This window comes from Oryzias latipes, chromosome 2 (genome assembly GCF_053564925.1).
Source record: "Oryzias latipes strain Hd-rR chromosome 2, Olatipes_Hd-rR_3.1".
NCBI classification, from domain to species: domain Eukaryota; kingdom Metazoa; phylum Chordata; class Actinopteri; order Beloniformes; family Adrianichthyidae; genus Oryzias; species Oryzias latipes.
This window is the reverse complement of record NC_136238.1, coordinates 42,257,903-42,275,861: the sequence shown is the minus strand read 5'-3', so window position 1 is coordinate 42,275,861 and position 17,959 is coordinate 42,257,903. Positions and strand designations below refer to the sequence as shown.

The following is a 17,959-nucleotide window of genomic DNA, read 5'->3' as shown; positions in this document are numbered from 1 at the left end:
CCCGTGAAAGGCTCAAAAACTGATGGAAATTCATGTTTACGATAATAAATAAGTGCAGACAAGATGCACAATAAGCGTTTTTGAGATCACCCAGGTGGACGCAACTACGGTGGCCCAGAAGGGTCACAACACATTAACTTTACACACAACACATTAACTTTACACACAACACATTAACTTTACACACAACACATTAACTCACAAAGGAAGTAAAGCTGCAATGGAAGTGCTTTTATTCTGAAATTTCCACTGGGCTGAGTGGCTAACTGCCTAACAGAAATGTCACAGTGAGCTGTGGAGGGAGCATGATATTCTACAAGAGAAGCTAGCAGCAGCGTTGCCAGATTGGGCGGTTTTGGGTGTGTATTTGCGGTCAAAAATGCATAATTTGGGCGGTTTTAAGGTCGGTTCAGCGGGTTTTTTCCCGATCATGAATATATAATAGCGGCCTACGTTAGGCAGTGTGGCTTTTGGAGTTCTACTGAAGCTCGTGAACGGCAGAGCTTAATGGACCGGGCTCTGTCATCTAACCTGTTGTTGGGGGAGTGCAACGCCCCGCCTCTTAGAAATTGTGTTCATTAAAGCCTGACAGTGCGATCTCTCCACATTTGTCGTGTCAAGTGTTGGGGACCGCGTGCGTGTGTGAGAGGAAGAGGAAGAGGGAGCGGAAGAAAGGAGAGGAGCACGTGTAGGGACTGGGTGGGTGGGGGGTGTTGGGGACCAAGTGAGTGTGAGAGGAGGGGCCTGAAGAACGGAGAGGAGCGGAGCACGTGCAGCGACAGAGAGGGGTGTGAGTGCAGCGCGGAGGAGGAGTGTGCGTTAACATTGTGTAGCTTCTCTTGTAGAAGAAACATGCTCCCTCCACAGCTCACTGTGACGTTACTTTCTGTTAGGCAGTTAGCCACTCAGCCCAGTGGAAATTTCAGAATAAAAGCACTTCCATTGCAGCTTTACTTCCGTTGTGAGTTAATGTGTTGTGTTGTGAGTTAATGTGTTGTGAGTTATTGTGTTGTGTTGTGAGTTAATGTGTTGTGTTGTGAGTTATTGTGTTGTGTTGTGAGTTAATGTGTTGTGTTGTGAGTTAATGTGTTGTGTTGTGAGTTAATGTGTTGTGAGTTAATGTGTTGTGTTGTGAGTTAATGTGTTGTGTGTTAAGTTAATGTGTTGTGTATAAAGTTAATATGTTGTGTGTAAAGTTAATGTGTTGTGTTTTGACCCTTCTGGGCCACCGTACGCAACGCTGCTCACATCACCTGGTGTGTGACGTATGTTTTTGCTCCAACATCACCTGTCAATCATCACAAAAATATCAGGAGAATGGCGCGGGAGCATGGCGAACGCAGCTGGAAATTTAAGTACTGCGCTGACTGCATTGACTGCATGACTATAAAACAATGCATTATGGGAAACGGTGTCCTGAGGGTTTTTGTAGTTGAGTGATCAATTTAAATAATCTTAAATACTTATTGATTAAAAAAAGGCTACATACATTACAAAACATTAAAATAAATATAAAAGATATAACAACACAGATCATACTAAGGGGGAGAGGAATATTAAAACTAAATTAAATGTTAAGGACAACTTCCTGTTCTAGTTCCATCTCGCTGCAGCTCAGCGTTTGCCTTCATCTCAACACCCCCCCCCCCCCCCCCCCCCCCCTTCCCCGCCTGCAGCCGCATGGTCTCCCTAATGATTGAGACGGGGAAAAATAAACTAAGTTTGCTGTGGTAAAATGAAAATCCTCTTTTTTTTAATTGTTGCTGATGACTGGTAGGATCAGTGGCGGTTCTACCCTGAATTACTCCCCGGGCGAGACCCCCCCCCAATAGAGTCACTTTGTCCATTTATTGTAACTGAAGCTAAGAAATTGATATAAAAAAAAAGATGTTTATCATAATTCTGCACAGCATTATAACAGTTATCGGAACATAAAAATTAAAAGACTATCAGCATGGCAAAAATACAGTTAGGAAATATTTAATCAAACACAAATAAATAATCTAAAATAAATATTATAAACTACAAGTCACACTAATAATACACTAGAATAAATGTAACTGCAGCACTAAGAACAGACAACACTAACTAAAACCTAACCTTTGTGGCCTTCCTGATGCAAGCTTGTCAATAACGTCATCATATGAAATCTGCCCCCCCCCCTGAATGATTGATACTAACAACAGCAGGTTAGTGAGTCGCTCCTGAGACATTGGTGATCTCAGGTATGACTTGATCAACTGGAGTTTTGAAAAGCTAACTGCAGCAGCAGCAGCAGCAGCAGCAGCAGCAGCAGCAGCAGCAGCAGCAGCAGCAGAGCAGCAGCAGCAGCAGCAGCAGCAGCAGCAGCAGCAGCAGCAGCAGCAGCAGCAGCAGCAGCATGCTACCATCACAGCTTATTTAACATTGTGATAATATACAACAATAAAACACAACAAAAACTTTGTGATAAGCAGAGCAGACAGACACACGAATCATAACTAATGTTACAAGTTAAGACAGAGCAAACATTTAAGAAGAAAATCTTAAAAATGACGTTATTTGCAATATTTGGGCCTACTTCAGTTTTGGTCATGATAGACCAAACAAGAGATTTTTCATCTGCAACGTTGTTGTTGTTGGAGGGCAGATAGCATTCGAATTTAGAAAACGTGCATCTAGCTATGCGATAATATCCTTTTCTTTGTCTCTTTTCTCCTCTTCTTCTCTTTTCTTTCTAAATTGGGCACCAGCTTTGACCTTTTTTCTTCATATTTCAGATGTTTTTGCATTTAGCATAAATGTCCTCACAAAGGCATCAAGTCTGTCGACTAAACCAACTGTCACCTTAGTGAAAACATTGTTTTGTTTTCCCATTTTTTATTTGGGCATTTCACACAAAAATAACAAAAAAAACATGATTTTTTATACCTTTTTTATACCCGAAGCGCCCCCCCCCCCTCGTCACACATTTACAGCGGGAGCGCGTGCAGCTGCACTCAGGGGCGCCAATTCGCTACATGGCGGCACAGTTTTTATTTTTTCATCAAGCACTGAGCCCTGGCCTGTGACCGTCGCCCCCCTGGAAGAAGATCCAGCCAGGTTTGCGCATGCGTTTTGCGCTCCGTGCTCGCCTCTCAACCTGCACCCTTCACCCCGCGCCCCCTCCCTTCTCCTTCTTCACCCCGCGCCCCCTCCCTTCTCCTTCTCACACATTTGCGTCTACTTCTCAAAGACAGGAGGGAGCGCAGGGCGGGGCGGGGGCGCCACCAGGTTTCAGGCTGTTACAAACTCTGTGATATAAAAAAACCAATAGTGCTGCACAAAGTATTTTACAAGGGCTGAGCCGCTGGCGCCGCCCCTCCGTCATTTTTCCGCCCCGGGCGATCGCCCGTATGGCCCGTGCCTAAAACCGCTACTGGGTAGGGTGAAATGAGTGTCTTGATGGAAGATGAATGTGCCGCGTTAGTGGGAAAAGTTCAAAGCTGATCTGCAAGCTGTTGCTTACATGACATCATGGCTGGGTTTTTGGTCATGTTTTTGGCGTTCCAGCCGCTGATATTTATGAAGTTATGAGTTCAGTTTATGGAAGAATAACCAAGGTCAGATTAAACCCAGATTTTCTTTCTGTTCTGACATATGTTAATGTGAAAAAGTTTTTTTTTTTTAAATGACGCTGTTCATTTATGGAAAATGTTAATAACTATAATCAGCAAACTAAGGAAAAAGTAAAAACATTTAATATTACAAGCAATAAAAGCACCATGACAGTCTGGTTTGGAAAAACATCCAAGAAAAAAGGTAATGAGATTACACCAATATGGGGTTTTGAATTGAACTGATGTTTTTTCTACCTACTGCTGTTTCTTTTTCAGTGACTTCTATATGATACTTTCTACTAAATCAGAGAAAAACAGACAGAATTTCTTTTAGAGAATCAACATTTAAATGAAACTGACCTGAGAGTCTCCAGTTTACAGTCTGGACTCTCCAGTCCAGCTGACAGTAGCTTCACTTCTGAATCCTGTAGGTTGTTGTTACTCAGGTCCAGAACCCTGAGTCTGGAGGACTGAGAGCTGAGAACTGAGGACAGAGCTTCAAAGCTTCTCTCTGACAGGAAACAGCTTCTCAGTCTGAAGAAAACAAAGACAGACAGCAGTTATTGAATCTTTCATGTTTCCACTCAGATTCATTTGTTGACTGAAGGTGATTTTCCTGAGAGTTCTTACAGAGCTTTGTTGGAGGCTTTGATCACTGGCAGCAGCCTCAGTAGAGCCTCCTCTGAACCAGAGTATTTCTGCAGGTCAAACTCTTTCAGATCTTCTTCTGATGACAGTAAGATGAAGACCAGAGCAGACCACTGAGCAGGAGACAGTTTCTCTGTGGAGAGACATCCTGACCTCAGGACCTGTTGGATCTCCTCCACTAGAGAACCATCATTCAGTTCATTCAGACAGTGGAACAGGTTGATGCTTTTCTCTGCAGGCAGATCCTCACTGATCTTCTCCTTGATGAACTGGACTGTTTTCTGATTGGTCTGTGAGCTACTTCCTGTCTGAGTCAGCAGACCTCGTAGGAGACTCTGATTGGTCTGCAGTGAAAGACCCAGGAGGAAGCGGAGGAACAAGTCCAGGTGTCCGTTTGGACTCTGTAAGGCCTTCTCCACAGCACTCTGGTACAACTGGACTGGACTTCTCTGTTCAGGCTGAGAGATCTGTGATTGTTCTTCCTCCATGAGGTTGAGTTTGGAGGTGATGAAGGTCAGGTGGACATGAAGAGCAGCCAGAAACTCCTGAACACTCAGATGGATGAAGCAGAAGACCTTGTCCTGGTACAGGCCTCTCTCCTCTCTAAAGACCTGTGTGAACACTCCTGAGTACACTGAGGCTGATCTGATATCGATGCCACACTCTGTCAGGTCGGATTCATAGAAGATCAGGTTTCCTTTCTGCAGCTGCTCAAAAGCCAGTTTTCCAAGAGACTCCATCATCTTCCTGGTCTCTGGACTCCAGTGAGGATCTGCCTCAGCTCCTCTATCATACTTGACCTTCCTGACTTTGGCCTGGACCACCAGGAAGTGGATGTACATCTCAGTCAGGCTCTTGGGCAGCTCTCCTCCCTCTCTGCTCTTCAGCAGATCCTCCAGAACTGTAGCAGTGATCCAGCAGAAGACTGGGATGTGGCACATGATGTGGAGGCTTCGGGATCTCTGGATGTGGGAGATGATCCTGCTGGCCTGCTCTTCATCTCTGAACCTCTTCCTGAAGTACTCCTCCTTCTGTGGATCATTGAACCCTCTGACCTCTGTCACCATGTCAACACACTCAGCAGGGATCTGATTGGCTGCTGCAGGTCGTGTGGTTATCCAGAGGCGAGCAGAGGGAAGCAGGTTCCCCCTGATGAGGTTTGTCAGCAGATCAGCCACTGAGGTGGACTTTCTAGGGTCCTTTAGGATCCGAGTCTTGTGGAAGTCCAGAGGAAGCCGACACTCATCCAGACCATCAAAGATGAAGAGGACCTGGAAGTCTTCAAAGCTGCAGATTCCTGCTTGTTTGGTTTCAGGGAAGAAGTGATGAACAAGTTCCACCAAGCTGAACTTCTCCTCTTTCAGCACATTCAGCTCTCTGAAAGTGAATGGAAATGTGAAGTGGAGGTTCTGGTGGGCTTTGCCTTCAGCCCAGTCCAGAGTGAACTTCTGTGTTAAGACTGTTTTCCCGATGCCAGCCACTCCCTTAGTCATCACGGTTCTGATTGGTTCTGGTCTTCCAGCTGGGAGTTGGAAGAGCTCTTCTTGTCTGATGCTTGTTTCTGCTCTGTCTGCTTTCCTGGATGCTGCTTCAATCTGTCTGACCTCATGTTCTTCATTCAGCTCTCCTCTTCCTCCCTCTGTGATGAAGAGCTCTGTGTAGATCTCATTCAGAAGGGTTGGGTTTCCTGCTTTAGTGATTCCCTCAAACACACACTGGAACTTCTTCTTCAGACCAGATTGGACGTTATCACGACAAACAGCAGGAGATCCTGAATGAAGACAACAAACAGTAAATCAAGTCTCTGCAGCCTTGAATGATGAGGGTTTGAATCCCTGTGGTTCCACGTAGGGTTGTGCCGATGGACGATATCATCGTCCATCGTGATGGGTGACTGACATCCCGATGGAGAGACCACCATCGTGATGCCACGCCCCCGCCACGTTGCGCGTCGACACCATAAGCCGCGGTTACATGTACAAAATATCCTGATGGGATCAATGGTCGGATTAGAATCCAACCGTGTACATGGGCCCAGAAAAATGTTTTCAGAATATAAAAACGTCCACTAAGGTCACAATTTCGGTCGGAATAAATCATTCGCACACGCGCAGTTTGAAAACCGGAAGAGGATACAACTTCCGCCGAGCGGCTTTTTTTCTAAACTTTATTGAAGGTAACAATTCAATACAAAACGATAACAGCGCCGAGCGGCTATATGCATTGACATGTCAGCTCGGTAAAATACGAGATGATCTTCTAAACGTGCTTTTAATAATGTTACGGTTATTATGAAACACCTGTTCGCTCATCATTTGAATTTTAATCCGTGTGGTCAGTGCTTTTTCTGAACGTAGCCAGGATTAGCAGTATGCTAACACGGGCTAACAACATTAGCTTTGGGTGGCGCTGCATCCTGTGAATAACATCAGCCTTTATTTAGTCGGGACACGACTGGAAACACAAATCCGCGTGATTGATTGAATGTTTTCTAAGGACTGAGCGACATTTCTGCTTTGAAGCTCAAACCGCTGTGTGTGCTGACGATCCGAGCTGTGCTCAGACACACGTTTAGACCCGGTTCTGAGTTTGATAGGCAGTACCCCTAGAGCTGCGGGACGGATCGCAGTCTTAAATCTCCCACACATACCGCTCATGTACCCCCCCCCCCCTTCCCATCAAACATAAAGCTGTAAATCCGCCCTCCGCCGGTCCACTCCGCTAATTAAGTGCGGGAGCGACTACACTTCTTTTCTATCTTGCTTGTTACTTTTTCTGTAAAAGTCACTTCCCTCAGTTTATACTGGATCATCGCGGATTAACCATTAGTTGGGAAATAAAAGGAAAAAAGCAAAATAACGAATAGCAGTTATATAAGAACGAAAAATGTAAAAATCCCCCCCCCCCCCCCCCCCCCCCCGACGATGTCATCGTCCATCCCGATGGTTGACAGCAAACATCGTCAACGGCCAATTTAAGGGACATCGCCCAACCCTACTTCCACGTGTTCAGACATCAGTAAATCTTCATTTCTCAGCAGCTGAAACCTTCAGAGAAATCCTCTTACTGCTCTGCAGTCCATCAGCCAGCTCCTCCTGCTTCATTCTCCTCAGGAAGTTCACTGTGATCTTCATCACTGACTCTCTGCTGCTCCTCTGCTCTTCATCTTCATCCTCCAGCTCCTCCTCATCCTCCCTGTGACTCAGAAGCTTCTGGATCTTCTTCAGCTCCTTCTTGACAAAAGTGACAATGTTGTCCTCCAGCAGCTGCAACAGAATTCCAGATGAATGAGCCAATCAGAGTGAAGTCATGGAGCCAAACATCAGCTCCATGTTGGACACACTGACAGTCCACTGGTGTCCAAAGTGCAGCATGGAGACGACTGTGGACAGAATGATGGGAAAGTAGTTGTTGTTCATGTACAGACCAGAAAGATGGAGTCCAGCTGTGTTTGATGCTGCTGGACAGACGGACCACTGGGAGTCTCTGAGCTCTGCTGGTCCAGTCTGTGGAGAATCAGCAACAATCAGATCCATTCTGTCTATAGAGTCACTGAAGTGTCTCTACTGTCTTTGAGTCAAAGGCTGCATTAATGTCTCTGCTGCCTCCATGTCTGGATTCTGACCAGTTTACCTAAAGAGGCAGAACATCCACAGAGGACTCTGTGACCACAGCCCTCCATGATGCTCTGTCCCACCTAGAGCTAGAGGAGAGCTAACATAGATGCTCTTTGTGGACTGAAGCTCAGCGTTTAACACCATCCTCCCTAACAAACCAATAGAGACACTTGTGTCTCTATTGGTTTATTCAGTCACACCTTTGGTTTGTCTGAAGATTAATAACCCCTCTTGTTAAAATAAAATATGTCCAACACAAGAGGCCGTCAGCTCTCATCTGTCTGCCCAGCTGTTGGACAGGACAAGCAAAAAAAAAAAAAAAAAAAAATAGAGACACTTGTGGACTTCTGGCTACTCAACTCATAGTCAGCTGCCTGACTACAGAGAACTCTCTCAGGAGAACAGAGGAGCAGGTCTGGACGGTGTATGAGCTCCGGAGGCGACTTTTAAATGCAGAAATGAAATTTCGAGCGATCCTATGAAACCGTTTAAACAATCTTGTGAATTTGTCAAAAACAATCATGTCCAGAAAAAAACGCTGATGCTATTCACACGTTTTTACATGCAGTCTATTGCACATTACGGTCTTTGAAGCCACTCTTTGTAACGGTTTCAGTTCTTTGTGTTTGGTTTCTTGATTTCCTGTTATATTTTGTAGTATTTCCTGTTTTGTTGTTGTTTTCGAGTTTTACCTTTCCCCATCAATCCTGAGTGTTTCCACCTGTGTCTCGTTTGTCTGCATGTATTTAAGTCTTGTCATTCCCTTCCTCCTGTGCTGCTCCATAGCTTAATGTTTCCCTGTTTCTAGTGTTTCAAGTGTATTTCCAGTTTTGAGTTTTTCTAGCCTGCTCAGCAGTGGTTTTGGTTTCGTTAGTCTGTTTTACTTTATTAAAGCACCTATTCCCCTGCAACCTCCTGTCCCTCTCCTCTCTGCGCCTGGGTGCGTCCCCTACCATGCCCCGTAACACTCTTGAATTTAGAAGAAAGAAAAGAAAAATGTTTATGATCTGATAAAATTTTTAGGGTCTTTGCATATGCAGTGCTATTTGAGCCTCCACATTGAGAACAAAAGTCACAGTTTAGAGATAAAAATTTCCTAAATTGCAACAAAAATGTCCAGTTTTAAGAACAAAACTTTCTAAGTTGCACATGAAAACATTAAATATTTGCTTTCAAAATCTTTTTCTGTGCTTTCAAGATACATTTGGGTTTGCGACCCAATTTCTTTCAAATGCGTTGTCTCACATCTGGCTATCTCTCTAGTTCAGAGTTTAGGGCAGGGGTGTCCAAACTACGTCCCACGGGTCTGTTTTTATTGGCCCGCAGCAAACTTTGAAAATATAATTGAATATGGCCCGCACATGGCGCTTGAGCTCAACTCTGTTGCACTTCTCAGTTTCAACACTAGATGGAGTCGGTCACAGAAAGGTGTGTTGTGGGTGTGTGCTGAGCGCCCCGCGTGCCACGAGAGAGGGGGGGAAGAGCGAGTGCAGTTGGAGATGGGTGTGTGAGCACGGAACGGAGGTGTGGGGGGTTGATATATTCTGTGTTCGGAGGACGGAGCATTTTAATAAATAGCATTCTGAACTGTGAAAAAGTATTTCCTTTATGTAAAAAAGAACTTGTTTTGTTTTGTTTTTGGAATTTTTTTTTGTTAATAGCTGCATATTTTGTCACAGAGTATAATTGTAAAATGAAGCTATTTAAATTGTGTGCGTTTAATGTTAAAGTTGTCCTCGTTGGTCACCCATAATACCCCTTTTTTGGTCTACTTTTCTGAGAAAACAGTCGACTCTTTATAAAGTACAAAATCGTGCACTCTGCCAGTCAACCACACTGACGGCTATGTATGTAAAGATCTGCTGGCTTCAGCTGCTCAAGCTAGGGGCGACAGTGGCTCAGGTGGTTGAGCGGGTCGTCCAATGATCAAAGGGTTGGCAGTTCAATTCCCCACTCCCACCAGCCAAATGTCATTGTGTCCTTGGCAAGACACTTCACCCTCCTTGCCTCTGGTGTGTGAATGTGTATGAATGTCCCAGTGATGGTCAGAGGGGCCATAGGGGCGAACTGGCAGCCACGCCTCTGTCAGTCTGCTCCAGGGCAGCTGTGTCTTTTAGAAAAAATGCCTCAACCAACATAGTAGCCTAATCACTAATTACTACACGTTCAATCACAGAGGCCAATAGATCTCAAATAAAATGCCTTTCACTTTAAAAAAAAAGTTTTTTTTTCTATTTTTCTAGAGGCGGAATTGCGCATTTTGGTTATTTCTTTTAAAAAATCATAACTCGCCACAGGAATGGACTAAAATCTTGCTTTTTTTAATAACATCCTTATAATGTTTACTCTTCATGACAGGGCCGGCTCAACTTCAAAATGATCTGAAGTTCAACTTTCAGAAAGTTTGTTCCTTCTTCACTGATTCACTTCATTAAGGCTCCTATATATCAAATGTGTCAAAATCAAGGCCCGTGGGCCACATCCAGCCCCCAACATAATTCTATCTGTCCCCGTAGATAATTTTACACTGTTGGTATCAGTCTCCTAGCGACTGGATTGACCGAGTCAAAGCCCAGACCTAAATCCCATACAGAATCTGTGGCAGGACTCTAAAAGGGCTGTTTATGTCTGTAACCTAGCAACCTGACAGAACTTGAACAGATTTGCAAAGACGAATGGAGAAAAATTCCTGCAGTTTTAAAAGAATGACTGAGACTTCTCCACACAGACTCAGTGCTGTGATGGCAGCCAAAGGTGCATCTACTAAATACTGACTGGAAGGAGGTGAATAATTGGCAAGGCACTGTAACTAGCAGATCATCAATAGTTACATAAAAACCTTCATAATTTAACCCTTACACTCCGTATGTCACTAATTAAATTACCTAAATAATAACGAAATCCCGGACTCCACTTCATTTAGCAAAACACTGAAGACAACTTTAAATAATTAGAAAGGGCATGAAAGGATTAAATGTTGAATTCACTTTCAGAAATATTATTTATCTTTATACGACCATAAGGCGCATTTAAAATTTGTAAATTTTCTCTAAAATGTTCAGAGCGCCCTATGGTGCGGTGCGTCTAATTTGTTATTTTGAGTGACTTCAGTAAAGAGGAAATAGGAGAGAAAAACATGAGAACGATAAGGAGGGAAGTGATGACATGAAAGGAATGGAACAGCTGCAGAGAATTCAAGATGAATGAATCCTTGGTTCACATGTGGAGGATGCCGGAAAATGAACTCCGACAAGTCCTCATTTTATAACTTTGATTAGTTAATTATAAGAATGAGGTTTTTCCAAAGCAGACTAAATCTAGATCCAGAAACATTAGATTTAGTCTGAAGCATATTAACACCTGATCCAATTCATATAAATCTACATTATTTAGCTGTTGGAGTACAGCAGCTACATTTCACGATGATGATGTCAGTTTTTAGAAAAAAATATATTCTTCAAGCATTTCTGGACTGAGGAGAATACGTTCATCTGAATCTTCTCTAGAATAAGACCATCCTGACTGACTTGAGGAGAAACAAGTGGAACTGTCAGACTTGGAGAAATCAGCCACACTATGAAACCAAACTCAGACATTTTCAACGTGAAAATCTCCCAAATCCAGAGAAAACTGGAACTTTTCTCCTGATTTGGTTGGAATCAGACTGGAGCTGCTGTCAGTCAGAGTCAGCAGTCAACATGTTTTCTTCTCCAACATCTCTGATGTCTCTCAGAGACTCTCAGAAGACTCAACTGAAAAGATCTCATCACACACATGATGCTCCAAGTGAGTCTGATCAGAGAGATCCAGAACTGAACCAGACCTCAAGTCCTTCATCTGAAAACTGTTGATCATCTGAACTAGAATCCAGCCTCCAAAAACTCTGACAAACACTCACTGTTCCTCTGCTGGATGGATGACTTTGAAGTCTGGATTAGAATCCTTTGATCTGTCACTCCTGAAGGACCCACAGCTGGATCCAGATCCATGTCCCGATAGAAACCTGATGGAAAAACATTTTTTTATTAGAAACTCATTTCTTGTATTCTGGAGGTTCATCAGATTATCTCCCATGTTGAACTATTGAACTCAGACTGATCTGCAGTAGCTGCATTTACATGGACAAAAGTAATCGGAAAGAACGCCTGATCGGAAGGAAAATGTGTCATGTGAACACGCCGTTCGGAATAGTCTCCCCCCCCATCAGACTCAGATCAAATTTCTTTCCGATTGAGATAGGTGGGTTAGGCCAATTGTTGATCCGATCGTGTTGCATGTAAATGGTTCATTCCAATCGTGTGTCACTACTGCTCTGGTTTAACGTCACACATAGTTTCGCTCTAGAGAAAGCTTTGGAGCTCAAACAGGACAGACCGGCTGCTCTGCGGACGTCTCTGCACTCCGCTCTCGCCCCGCTGGCTCCTCGCCTCTACCTTCTTTTACACCCCTTGCGAGGGGGGTGCCGGGGATGAGCGCTTCGTGCCCCCTGACGTCCAGACCCTGTGCGGTCCGGGCCTGGCTGCCGCCGAGTTAACCGTGTCTCTGAGCAGAGCAGCCGGACTTATTTTATTTTGTTTGATTTGAAATGGTTTATTTCAAGCAATCAAAGAGGAATAATACACAAAAACAATATAATCATCAGTTATACATTCATACAATAACTAATCAAACTTAGGATAATTAGACATATTCATAAATATTGCTTGAAAGGGAGTGGAAGGAAGCGAATTTATAGAATCCCACCCATGTTCTACCGTAGCGATTTTATTACATGATTTATCATTATCACTATTATCAGACAGAATTAAGAACGTTGAAATATCAATAAAGCACATAACAAAGATGAATTACTTCAATTATTTTGTAAAAAATTACTTAGAAATCAACATGGCAATGAAGTATCCAAAATATATGCAGATTATGTTACTTGTAAAAGTCATTGATATGATTAAAACATAATACTATATCAGTAAAATAGACAAAACACTGTTTCAGGAATTTTCATAGCAAAATTTGATCAAGTGTCAAAAGTTAAAAATATGTGCACAATTATGCTACATTAAGAAAAATCATGAATCGATTTATCAATTTTTTTGGAGCAAGTGAAGTAATATCATTAAAAGTCAATTAATTTAACCATTTTTAACAATTGATTAATCATTTGTTTTATTAACAATAAATGGTCGGGCATACGGCGCTGGGGGGTGGCCGGCTGGGGGGGGGGGTTACTGCGTGGCGGCGGGGGGAGGGAGGGTAACCAGATGATTGTGAGTATGTGTGCGTGAGTGCATGGGTAGGACGGACCTGGGGGCTGGCTCGCTGGGCCCCTCTGGGGCTTTCCCTCCCCATCACAGAGAGGGGAGGGCACTGAGAGGGTTGGGGAGGGGGGCTCAGATATTATGGTGGGGGGGGGTGTAGTGTGCAGGGTTGTAGGGTTATGGGGGGTGGCTGTGGGTGCGTGGCGATCCCTGGGTTGCTTAGGTCGCATGCCTGGGCTGGCTTGCGGAGACGGGGCGCCGGTCGGGGGGTGGGCGGCTCATGTGTTCCGGGGGCCCTGGCTTCGTCCCTGGCCTTTGTCTCGGTGTCCGGCGCCCGGTGGCCCCCATGGCCGCCGCCTGGTACGGCTAAGCGCTCCTGTCTTGTGGCCTGGGGGCCGGACACTGGGTTCGCTTGTGCCTCTGGGCATTGGGGGGGCCCCTGTAGGGGGGCCCTCTCTGTGCCTGGCTGGTGGGGTGGGCGGTCCCCTCCTCCTCCCCTCCCGGGCTGCCTGGGTCCGGGTGCTGGGGGGGCTTCTGGCCTGGGGGGCGCTCCTCCCCTCTCCTGGTCTGGCTGGGTAGGATCTGGTTCCCCTTATGAACACACGGTTCACGTGGGCAGCATGCATGTATCTCCACCCCCACGTGCACGTACACACTGCCACACTGCTCCCTGTCTGCTTCATCCCTCCTCCTTACCCACAGTGTTTGATGGACAGATTTTTTTCGCTCATCTTAGTGTCAGATTTTCACCTTTGATGTAACATTCGTCTTTCCAGCAGATCTGGTATAATTGTTACAGCTTAAAATAATAATTTATTCAAATCAGTGCTTGTATCCCCCACCTTTTCACCTTTCTTCCTTTAACTCTCTTCCACCCCCCCCCTCACATTCTTCCCCTCTCCCTCCCCACACACACTAAATGTAACAAATAAATAAAAAAATAATACGACAAAAAGGGGTTTATACAAATCTACACTCTAGTTTCTCGAAGCTATATAACCTCTTTTTGTGATAGTAAAACCTGTCCAACACAAAAAGCCTTCACCTCTAATCTGTTTGCTCAGTTGTTGGACAGAACAAGTTGAAAATAAAAAAAATAATAAATAAAAAAAATGAAAACTGTATCATCTGAACTAGAATCCAGCCTCCAAAAACTCTGACAAACACTCACTGTTCCACTGCTGGACGGATGACTTTGAAGTCTGGATTAGAATCCTTTGATCTGTCACTCCTGAAGGAAACACAGCTGGATCCAGGTCCAGGTCCAGGTCCAGGTTGGATCCTGTGAAGAATGAAGGTTGCTGGTGTGAGTCCTGAGCTCTGACATGGAGAAGATCATGGACAGTTGGAGATGTTCATCTCACCTCTGAGCTCTGCTCTGGTTGTCATGGTTACCGTCTCTGCTTTTAGAGGGAGGGGCTCCCTCCTGATCCATGCTGCTGGGTTCACTGGATCCACATCAGCTCTCACACACCTTCCACCTTCACCTGCAGAGGAAACCCTCATCATCATCAGAGGAAGCTGCCATCAGCTGCTGCACTTCTGCTCTCCCTCCACCAGGTGGAGACATGGAGCTGCAGCAGCAAACACTCAGGATTCTTTACTGTCAATTCACAACAGGTATGAAACGAAATGTGTGTTTCTGGTCCTGGTCCAGCCGTTTACAGTGCGATGAAGACAGGAAGTAAGAGACTTATCAATATGATATATGGAGTATTGCACAGTCCTATGATTATTGCACAGAAATTCAGCACGGTTGAGAATCATATAGCAATGCTATTCAGGGGCTACCATGATCTCCCAGAGTTCAGCATTCTTACTGCTTCTGTGAGGAAACTGTTCCTCAGTCTGGTGGTCCTGCTCTTTATGCTCCACAGCCTCCTTCCTGGGGGGAGCAGGGAGAACAGAGGGTGTGAGTGGGTCTTTCAGGATCGGGGAGGCTTGTTTCCTGCATATGGTCTCATAGATGTCAGTGGTGGTCTGCAGGCTGCAGCCCACAGTCCTCTGTGCAGCTTTAGACACTCGTTGCAGAGCTTTCCTCTCTGCCACAGAGCAGCTGCAGTGTCACACTGTGATGCAGGAGGTCATGACGCTCTCCACCACACACCTGTAGAAGGAGGTCAGGACTGAGATCCCCATCCCAGCACGCCTGATCCTCCTCAGGAAATAGAGGTGATGATGTGCCTTCTTGACCAGGCAGGAAGTGTTGGTTCTCCAGGTGAGGTAGTTGGATATGTGCCGACCAGATACCTGAAGCTGGAAACCACTTCCACCGTGGCCCCTCCAATGTGAATGGGGGGGGGGGGTCTGTCCTTCCAGAAGTCCACCATCATCTCCACACAGCATCATCTCCCCTGGGGGGAGCCCATGCTGAGGGTGATCGGGGAGGAGGAGACATTGTGGATCTTCACAGACTGTGGTGTGTCCGTCAGGAATTCCAAGACCAGGGGCCTCATTTATAAAACTTTGCGTAGGATTTGCGTCAGAAATGGCGTACGGATGAAACATATGACGTGCGTACGCACAGAAATATTCGGATTTATAAAACCGTGCGCACGCACATCCTACACATCTTTCCCTTAATAAATCACAATCAATTCTAAATGCAGCGCAGCTTTTGCGGCTTCATGACACGCCCATAGTTGCCCATAAATAGTCCGTGAAACGCCCACAAATGAATATTCATTGATTGCGAAACCATGGCACACACAGAGAGGAAATCAAAACAACGTAACTTCACTCAATGTGAAGTAGAAGTTATCGTTGGCGAGGTGGAAAAGAGGAGAAAAGAGGGCACAGTGTGGGCATTACTAATGCCAAAAACGCACGTGAGTGGCAAACAGTGGCAGACGCCGTAAATGCTGTAGCCTCACAACCTCGGACCGTGGTTAAATAAAAAATAAATGGTCGGACATCAAAGTCGAGGCAAAAAAACGTCTGGCGCTCCATCCGGGAGTTATGTTGTTGGGTCCAACAGCTTTGTGAGGATTGATTTTCTGGAGCAGGGGTCCCCAAACTTCATGTCAACGTAAATTGTTTTCTTTGAATACCACCGCCGTCTCTTGGCAGATTAGACAAACAGCCTTTTCTTTATGTTAAACAAAAAATACTTGTTTGTCCAGCGCAGATTAAAATCCTGCATTCTGAATCAATGTTTGTCTTACCTAACCTTTTTGTCATTTATCTGTTCTGATGGGGGGGGGGGGGGTCACGTTCAAGTTATATGACTGGGGTAAAGTGAAGTTGCAGTAGAAACATTTTTAGATTTGCTGACATTTCAATTCATATCAGCTGTATTGATGTGAAGAAACAACTTGCTGCTGGTTAGCTGACTCTGGGAATTCCATACCCTGATTGGCTGAAGAAACCCAATCTAGGTAGTCAGCATCAAACATTCCAGGGAGAACTGGGAAACAGACAGGGTTGTTGCTCTTGAGGACCAGGGTTGGCCAATCCTGCAGTAGAGCTGCTCTGAAGAAAATCCATGAAAGGAGTTGAAATAGAAACGTATTGAAGCAGAATTGAAGCAACATCAGAGCAAAAGCAGCAGGAAATGATCAAAGTTGTTCAGATGTTCTTCCTCACATGAGAGCCTCTCATTTCATCTGATGAAGATCAAACATTTCCTCCATTCAGACATCAAGCTGCACTTCCTATTCTGCCCTGCAGAGGTCAGTGTTTGCAGATCCCCAAAAGCCTCCATCTGTTTGCAGATGATCTCATGATCTGCACCTCCAGAGGTGAAGATCTTCACTTTGTTTATTTGTTTGGTTGAAGGATGAAAAAATAACCAAAGTAAGAAAAATCACAACCAGATGAAATGGGATTGAAAAAGCTGAAGCTCAGATGATTGATCCTCCTTTCAACTCCTCCAAATCCTTTAATCACTTCATGATCCAGAAATCCAAACTAATGTTGGATCAATCTGATCTGATCTCAGCCAGGATCCTTTAGATTCCAACAAAGAGGCTCCCAGCTGATCCTAACATTCAAGAACTGTTCAAGAAAGCCTTTGAAATGCAAACATCCACATTCTTTCCATCCCAGATGTTCCATCAACTCACCCCTCTGACAAAAATGCAGCTGTTCTTTCTTTGACTTCTTCCTCTAGGTTTTTGGAAACGCTTTGTGTCCCTGAAGTCCAACCGGCTCCAGTTTCAAACCGGTTCTGAATGCAGTCAGAAAACAGATTCCTGTGGACTTTGGACCTGAAGGACATAGTCTGACCCTGGAGCAGATGATAAAGTTGGTTTATCAGTTTTGTGGTCAACAGATGATTGGTTGATGTGTAATCATTGACTGGATTTATGATTTGATTGTTTTCTGTAAAACATCAACTGATTTGGACTTTTTTCTCTTTCTGTTTCTTCCTCTGCTTTAGTCAAAGCTGAAAGATTTCTGCTCAGCCTTTTCCTCAAACAGGATCCAATTCAATTTTCAATTCAACTTTATTTATACAGCCCAAAATCAAAACAACAGTTGTTTCAATGGGCTTTGGACCAGTAGTTGTAAATTAAGCATTAAATCAAAAGGATCATGAACACATAGAATTCTATAGGATTTTATCACATGTTCCTTTTCTGTTTCCTTTAGTCAGATTTTCTTCATCATCACAGAAATTGTTGATCTCAAATTAAAAGGACGTTTGTCTGAATCAACAGTTCCAATTTTTAATACTCTGGTTGATCTTTATTGTAAAGAGAAATAGTTATCATTGCCTTCAGTTTAATGTGAATCAAAATCATTTTTCTAATAAATCTGTATTTTTCAGTGACATATAATCTGAATTTATCTGATTTGGGATTTTCAAAGAATTTTTACAGTTTTCAAGATTACTTTGTAGCACATAAATGACTTG

At 44.3% G+C, this 17,959-nt stretch overlaps 1 protein-coding gene across 1 annotated transcript in view; it reads right to left on the bottom strand.

Moving 5' to 3' along the window:
- LOC111946429 (NLR family CARD domain-containing protein 3-like) overlaps window positions 1-17,271 on the bottom strand; it is a 30,536-nt gene extending 13,265 nt beyond the window's left edge. The window contains exons 1-8 of the mRNA XM_078939640.1: window positions 17,166-17,271; window positions 14,466-14,588; window positions 14,273-14,383; window positions 11,742-11,846; window positions 7,654-7,732; window positions 7,294-7,492; window positions 4,209-5,997; window positions 3,939-4,112 (exon numbers count right to left, since the gene is read on the bottom strand). Of these exons, the coding sequence (XP_078795766.1) occupies window positions 3,939-4,112; window positions 4,209-5,997; window positions 7,294-7,492; window positions 7,654-7,732; window positions 11,742-11,846; window positions 14,273-14,383; window positions 14,466-14,536 (2,528 nt within the window). The 5' untranslated portion in view covers window positions 14,537-14,588; window positions 17,166-17,271. The remainder of the gene's footprint in view (window positions 1-3,938; window positions 4,113-4,208; window positions 5,998-7,293; window positions 7,493-7,653; window positions 7,733-11,741; window positions 11,847-14,272; window positions 14,384-14,465; window positions 14,589-17,165) is intronic.
- Between the last annotated feature and the right edge of the window lie 688 nt (window positions 17,272-17,959).